The 8,206-nt window shown below is 41.8% G+C and overlaps 1 protein-coding gene across 3 annotated transcripts; it reads left to right on the top strand.

Moving 5' to 3' along the window:
• The first annotated feature begins 2,201 nt into the window (after positions 1 to 2,201).
• Positions 2,202 to 7,620, top strand: LOC306942098 (uncharacterized protein). Of its 3 annotated transcripts, none has more exons than XM_079527812.1 (10): positions 2,202 to 2,736; positions 3,627 to 3,829; positions 4,367 to 4,455; positions 4,554 to 4,660; positions 4,751 to 4,925; positions 5,401 to 5,518; positions 5,770 to 5,849; positions 5,949 to 6,034; positions 6,605 to 6,930; positions 7,042 to 7,620. In XM_079527812.1, the coding sequence occupies exons 1-10, from the start codon at positions 2,502 to 2,504 to the stop codon at positions 7,573 to 7,575; spliced, it is 1,953 nt and encodes a 650-aa protein (XP_079383938.1). In that variant the 5' UTR covers positions 2,202 to 2,501; the 3' UTR covers positions 7,576 to 7,620. The 3 variants fall into 3 exon arrangements, with proteins under 3 accessions (XP_079383938.1, XP_079383937.1, XP_079383936.1); XM_079527811.1 differs by having other exon boundaries at positions 7,003 to 7,620; XM_079527810.1 differs by having other exon boundaries at positions 6,997 to 7,620.
• Positions 7,621 to 8,206: the final 586 nt, after the last annotated feature.

The raw sequence follows: 8,206 nt of genomic DNA, 5'->3' as shown, positions 1-8,206 counted from the left end.
AGAACCAATAAACCAGTAAAAGTACTCACACATTTCCAAATGTGTCAAAATAGCAGATAAATAGGCTCACAATAATCTGCTTGTAGTTCTGCTATTCTCGAGGTATAACAAAACCCTTTTGAAAACAGTGTTATGGCTTCGAGGAATGAACAGCCAGACTTTGCTTCCTAATAATTTGTCATTTGTGTCTGTTTTTATTTCAGCACTTGTAGTAAATGTACTTAAAGTTACTTTCTCCCTGCGCAACAACACTGTCCAGACGTCCAGTCAGACCTCCCAGACGTGTCGGTGAGCTGCTCTGTGTCTGGCTTGGTGCTGCGGGTCAGAACATCGTTCTACGGCCACGGAGCGAGTCAGGGTGACCTGATGTTAGGAACCACCTGCAGGAGTAATGGAGTGCTCAGGCCCTATGGTGACCTGCTCTAAAATAAAGACTACTTAAATATTTATGGTGGGAAAGCCTATTTAGAAAAGCATTAGTTAGACATATTCATTAAGGTCAATTTAATTACTGCCTTCTAAGCAAATGTTTACTTTTGTAGAGCTAATGACAGATTGCATCGATGCTTGTTTATGCTACTGAGAAGGGTTTCAATGCAACTTTTTTTAAATGTGCTTTAAAACCTTTCAAATCTGTATCAAGGTAAGCAACTTGTGAATAATGCTCTGCCTTGAAACAAACATGCACACTTCAAACTCCTTTCAGCTATAAAGCAAAAAGATTCCCTTTTCAAGGGAAGAGAAAGGATTTATTTAACTATTTATTTTAGTTTTAATCCAAGGGATTATTGTAAAAAGAACAAAAAAGAAAAATATATGTTAGTAATTTGTGTATTTGTAAAAGATAAATCTGTGTGTGTGTGTGTGTGTGTGTGTGTGTGTGTGTGTGTGTGTGTGTGTGTGTGTGTGTGTGTGTGTGTGTGTGTGTGTGTGTGTGTGTGTGTGTGTGTGTGTGTGTGTGTGTGTGTGTGTGTGTGTGTGTGTGTGTGTGTGCGCACATGTAAATAATCTGTAAATTTGTAATCGACACATCCTGGGGAAATCCTGCGACATCATCAGTGATGATGACATCAAAATGTGAGATCATGTGATCTGAGTTGAAAGGGCTGCAGGTGAAATGTGACAATCTGTGTGATTAGTATTGAAGCCCTTTCGCCAGGAGCAAATCCCAGACACATTTTGTTTACCATCATAATATCTTTAAATGCCTTGATTTGAATCTCAGTGCAGTCAGCAATCTTTTTAAATGATTACGATTATATGTATGCTGCATGTAAATAATATCTACATATATGCATATGCTCACAAACTCATTTTCATTATTAGGGCATTTACTTAAGGGGCACTGGTTGTGCACGTATACATGCTTTTCTATTGTTATATTGTACATGTTTTTCTAAAGTTGGTCTATGATGTGATTATGTTAAAGTTATGCAAAAAATAATGAGGTGAAATATTGATACACTATTGAACTGTAATTTGTGAATAAAATCAGAAACAGAAAAACAACTGAATTCACTTCTATTTTCACTCTAAGGACGACTTCATCCATTTTCAACCTAAAATTCATACTTGGTCCTCACTGATAAAATGGTAATCAACCGAATTTGAATTAAAATGTAATGTTTTAAAGGCTTTTTTTCTATTTAATTTCCCCCTACTTTAAGGATACAGGGTTGGCATAGATAGGGACATCTGGGCAGTGGGGGCCTCAATGTAAAATTAGTTAAGTTAAGTTTAAAGTAGTTAAGTTAAAAATAATTATTTGAAAAGGGGTCTTGATGTGACAGACTTAATCTTTTCCTTCAACTTCTTGTTTATGGCCAAAAATGAGTTAATATGCAGGTTTTGAAGCAATAGACACCGAGGTGCACTCTTCTTGGTGCCCACTGCCCACCTATAGACCAATTATTTGTTTACAAACATTGGGACTGGGCGCACGGGTGACTGTTTCATGTAATCAATTCCCAAAGTGGTGTTGTTCTTCTGCTGCCTTTATGCGCGCGCATGCCGTTTCTTATCAGTGTGACGCATAGAGTATATAAAAGGATAGAGACTGAACTGGCGCGAAGCTCCGCCCCCCCAGCTATTCATGTCAGTGGAAGTTGCTCAGTGGCGTTTTGAAGCAGGTGTGACGTCGTCTGATAAGGCGTCTATTGTATTACCCTTTAGAACCCCGCATTTGGCGCCCTCTGGCGGATTTCCGAACGACCCACAATGCATACATGTGACACTTTCTCTTCACTTATATTCATGGCATTCTGTAACCTGCGATCAATCATCATAAAGGATAAACGACCTCTTCGGAAATGGCCAAAAATGCAGTGTGGGAGCCCAGATCTTGTATAATACCAGGTACAAAGCAGAAGAAAGAAGAACAGAAGAGCAGTAAACACTAAACAGTGGTAAGACTGAAGCCAGCCAACTGCCAACCGTATAATTATCTCCACCTGTGATCATTGAACGGCCCCACTCGTGGATTCACAGACTGACAGAAGAACATGAAAACAACGAGTCGTGTGTACATTTGGTGGAGTGTTTGCTCGGCGGTGTTACTCACAGTCAACCCTGTACCACAAATGTACGAATCTACCATTAGACCACCAGTTAGAGGGGAGAAGCTCTTCAAACTGGACACCACCAGCACCCAGCTGTCATCAGCTGACATGAGACTGTCTTCATCGTCTCAACACAGACAGGAGATGCTGCTGCAACAACAACTACAACAACCCAGTAGTAGGTCTTTCTTTCTTTCTTTCTTTCTTTCTTTCTTTCTTTCCACTTCAGTAAAAGTAGCAATAACATAAAATACAAAAGTAATCAGGAAATCATCAGGAAAGATATAATTCAATTCAATTCAACTTTATTAGCAGACTCAGGTCCATAGGGATACATACACGGGGTTAACATACAAGAGATACAACAGGCAATACAAATCATAAAAGCATGTAAAACAAATACAAAACTTACATAACTTAACCCACAGGTAGCACATACAGGCATTTTAGCCAGTGTACCCTTAAACTAGATGTATAACGTGAACAGCTCACTGAGGGGCTTGAAAGCGCTAGAATGATACTGTTTGTTGACACATCCAGCCTTTTCATAAATTTAAACATTAGATTTCTTAGGAGTGCTTTAAAAGTCCTCACTCCAGCAGTGACAAACATCTGGCTAGCACTGCCCCCTCTGGGTTGTTTAAGAAGTATTCTCATGGCATCATTATATGCAACTTGCAACCTGTGCATGCTAGACTTTTTATAACATGACCACAGGTGTGCAGTATAAAGCGGTGTGCAATATGCCTTGAACAAGGACACTTTCACTTTAGTGGAACAATGACAGAACAATGATATACTTAGAGAGAACCAATAAACCAGTAAAAGGAATACTCACATATTTCCAAATGTGTCAAAATAGCAGATAAATAGGCTCACAATTATCTGCTTGTAGTTCTGCTATTCTCGAGGTATAACAAAACCCTTTTGAAAACAGTGTTATGGCTTCGAGGAATGAACAGCCAGACTTTGCTTCCTAATAATTTGTCATTTGTGTCTGTTTTTATTTCAGCACTTGTAGTAAATGTACTTAAAGTTACTTTCTCCCTGTGCAACAACACTGTCCAGACGTCCAGTCAGACCTCCCAGACGTGTCGGTGAGCTGCTCTGTGTCTGGCTTGGTCGTGCGGGTCAGAACATCGTTCTACGGCCACGGAGCGAGTCAGGGTGACCTGGTGTTAGGAACCACCTGCAGGAGTAATGGAGTGCTCAGGCCCTATGGTGACCTGCTCTTCACGTATCATCTGACCGAGTGTGATGGACAACGCGAGGTGAGGTGTCTGTCCATGTTATCATTTTATTTGTTTTGTAACATTCTTAATGTCAAGGACCCCCAAATATATATATATATATATTTGGCCGTGGACCCCCGTTTGAAAAGATTGTGCCAGGGAGGGACCACCATAAAATGGCAGATCTGCAGGCTCACAGGTGCAACGCAACGTGTTGTGAACTTGTAGATCGGCTATTTTTGAATAGCCAAATAATAAAATAGGGGTTGTACATGACATTTCTTTGTTAACATAAGTGTTTAGATAGCTGTATATTCCCATTGCTGTTCAACAGTATCCCCATCTCTCTATCTCTTTGTAAAAAAAAAAATTAAGGATACGTATAAACTTTGGAATGACAAAACAAATTAATGAGCAGACAAATTGGAATTGCATGCTGCTAAATTATCTTTTTGGGGTTCTCTTTTGATTGGATAAAATGTGTAACCCACTTGAAATTGGCTGAAGAACCATTTTTAGAAGCCATGGTTTACCTGCTGGAACGTCACTCATGAGGTGTGATCCTCTCACCTGTAGATGCGTCGCGGGCATCTTGTCTATAAATTCGTGCTCCACTATGTGCCCTCTCCTCGCCTCGACGTTGACATCGAATGCCGGTTTCAAAGGTCAGACTGGTTTATTACTACAGCTCTTTTTTACAACTTAATGTGTCCCACTTTTATCTCTTTGTTGAATTCCAATTTCCCCACACTTGACTGTCCAGGTATCATCATGTGTACCAACTGGCTGTGCGTCCCACCTGGCATACCCCTACTCTGCGTAAAACGCTGCGGGGGCGTTTTAACGACTTCCAGATTCAGTTAATGGACGGTAAATATCTCTGTAATACGGAGCATGATGGGTCAACTGTCGTGGGAACATTCATAGTTGATCTGTTCATCTGTGTTTCTTTCTCGTCAGATTCATGGACTAATCCAGCCAGCTCGCTGGTGTACCTTCTTGGAGAGCCTGTTAACATCCAGGTGTCGGCTTCATATCTCCCTTCTGGAGGAACGTTGTACGTCAGGAGGTGTTACGCCGCCCTGTCCGGTGGTTCTGTACCGTCCCAGACGTACGCCATCATTGACAATTTTGGGTAATATTGATTAAATACTAATTTAGACAGAAATGTAAAACAGCACGGTGGTACAGGAAGACATTTAGGGTGAAAGGATAACGTGGAAAAAGTCTTGGGGACTTGTTTCCATTGACAGTCGTCTATTGAGGCCCACTGGTTTTTAAAGTCCAACCGATTCCAGATTGTTGGGTCCGCTCTCATAGGCCACCGATGTTTTGAACAATAGGTATAATCAAAAGGTGCAAAATTAATTCTAATCAATTTGAAAAATGTAGATTAGATTAAAGTAAAACAAAAAGAATGGCCCTTCTATAATCTAACACGCTGTGATGTGTTGTGAGCTTATAGATCTGTTGTTTCATTATCTTTGGAAAGAATCGGTAGGCTCCACGTCGTTAAAAGTCAAATAATGGCAGAATGGAGGCCGAAAACGGTCCCTTTCTCATCCGCTGATGTACTGTAAGGTCAGTATCATGAATGATGTCTTTCACAGCTGTCTGTTGGAGAGCCAGAGTGAACCAGCGGTTTCCCAGTTCCTCTCCCCCAGGACAAATGATACCCTGCGATTCTCCATCAGTGCATTCCAGTTTATATCTGATCCAGGCTCCCAGGTAAGCGTGGAGAACAGATCTGCTCACTGCTCAGTTGCTGATGGTGATGTCACTGGTTGAAGCTGAAACATTAGTAATTAGTGCCTTTGGTATCCCAAAATTAGTGGACCTACTGGCCCTAAAATATGTTACGGTTCACTAGATACTGTTGATGAATACGTAACTTCTCACCTGTCTATGGTATGGGAAAAGCACTGGTTTTAAGTTCGTTCCTGATACTGAAAATGTCAATATAATCTCCTTGTTTTTAGGTCATCATTCACTGCAAACTATTTGTGACATCAGAGGACCCAAGTCCTGTACGCAAGTCTTGCACCTACAGAGAGAACGGGTACTGTATCACTCCTATATCTGACCCACCATCATGGACTGATGTTCTTTACAAGGGGGCTTATATAAGCATTCTGAACTCCTGACCTTGTCATGTTAGGTGGAGAGCCCTGACCGGTGACGACTCCATATGTGAATGCTGTGACTCACAATGTGTGTCCTCCAAAACCCGGAGGGCCATGATGGGTCTGTCATTACGTTTCATGATGTTTTTAATGGATATATAATAGCTATACACATACAAAGAAATGGTATAATGACACCTTTTGTCAAATGTTGCTAGAACCATTAAACTACAGCTAAAACTAAGCTGAAGAACCAAACCTCTAAAGAACCATAGAGGTGCTTTTGTGTGCATTATACTGTATAGTACTATATACCACACTAGCGCTTCCCAAATAATTTTAATGAATGTTTGGTGTCACAGGGGCGAATGTGGCTCAAGAGGTAGAGCAGGTCGTCCAATGATCCATGGGTCGGCGGTTCGAATCCCGGCTCCTCCTGGCTACATGTCGAAGTGTCCTTGGGCAAGACACTGAACCCCAAATTGCTCCCGATGTGCTGGTTGGTATACCTTGCATGGCTTCCGCCGCAATCGGTGTATGAATGTGTGTGGGAATGGGTGAATGTAATGCACAATCTATGTAAAGCGCCTTGGATAAAGGCGCTATATAAATGCATCATTTACCATTTACCATTTACAGTAATTAACAATATCATTTACATCCACCAGCTAATGTGATTCCATCTCCTTAGGCTCTGCCAGCAGTGGACCGTTAGTGGTCTCAGAACAGCTGGCTTCACATGAAGACAGCGTTCCACCATCCACTTCCTCTCTGGTCGGCAGCATAGAAGACCGGGAGCTGGAAGACCTTCTCGACGTTGAGATGAAAACCACGCAAATCCCGGCGCTGCAGAGTCCTGAGGGCCTGTGGGGAGAAGCTGACGTTGAGCCGAGCTCCGCAGAAGAGGAGGAACAGGTGGCAACACAGATTGATAATAGTGGGGCTCCCCTTGAGCTTGTGTTAGACAGACTGTTTTCCAATTCTTGGCTGATGGAGGAGAAGGATGTAATTGATGAGGTGGAGGAGGAGGAGGAGGAGGAGGAGGAGGAGAAGGATGTAATTGATGAGGTGGAGGAGGAGGAGGAGGAGGAGGAGGAGGAGGAGAATGATGTAATTGATGAGGTGGAGGAGGAGAAGGATGTGATGGATTTAGAGTTGTTTAGAGCAGATGATTCAGAGCACTTAGAGTTGTTTAGAGCAGATGATTCCGGGCACTTAGAGTTGTTGGATGGTTCAGGGTACATTACAGAGGACTTACCAGTGACAGAGGGGGCAGATGAATTGGGATCACAAAGTGAATTTGTGGGGAAAAGATTGGAGATGAGCGGGGCACGAGTAGAGCAAGAAGAGGCCTCTGGCGATGGCCGAACAGCCCATCTACCAAACGAAGGAGAGAGAGAGACTCTTCTTGGAGAAGGGGTATGGGAAACGATGGCTTCAGCGGCGAAAGGCGACTCACAGCTGTCGCAGAAACGAGGATTGAATACGAAGCAGCCACTGGGAAATCAAACTGCAGACGATCAATTAGAATTGTACACAGCGGGAAGTGAAGAGGCACAGAGGACCGAGGGGGAGGAAGAGGATCACGTCTCAAGTGATGGTCTAGTAGAAACTGGTGTGTTGGATGGAAAGCAAATGACTTGGTTTTTCACCTGGAGGTAGCATATATAATTCAATAAAAACCATGAACTGTGTGAAACACTGAAGTCTGAACTGCACTCAATGTCCTTTTGTACACTGATTTGAGTGCTAAAAGAAACCAGGCATCATGTGAATGGTTTGAATCACATGGTACATAGCAACATAATTCCTTTTGTAACACTTGAGCACTTACAAAAAAACAACTATATTGTCCCTTCTGAGTGAACTGAAGGACATGCAACCTTGTTACTCAAAATTCATTAACAGGGTTGCACATCAATGCTACTGTTAGCTTTTTCTTAGGAAAGGACACTAGCCGTAGTAGAATGTAATTCTACTGCCATAGTTCAAGGAACCACAGTTATACTGTATATAAAGAAAGAGACTACTTTGATTTTCAATATATACATGACATGCACACGTATAGGTTACACGCTCGCGCTCGGTCAATGGTTGAAATTAAAACTTTGCCATGGCATAATATATATATAGCGTATAATATATATAGCGTAATTTATATAGCGTAATATATATATATATTAATGGTAGACTACACTGATAACAGCCATCACTCACTGAATGTGAAGGTAGCCTACTGGGGGAAAGCCACACTGTGTCATAGGCTCAATATGTCAGTTTGACACATTCAGTA

Source organism: Electrona antarctica (assembly GCF_951216825.1).
Source record: "Electrona antarctica genome assembly, chromosome: 18".
Lineage (NCBI taxonomy): Eukaryota > Metazoa > Chordata > Actinopteri > Myctophiformes > Myctophidae > Electrona > Electrona antarctica.
Note: the sequence above shows the minus strand (reverse complement) of the source record. Positions and strands in the feature narration are given on the sequence as shown.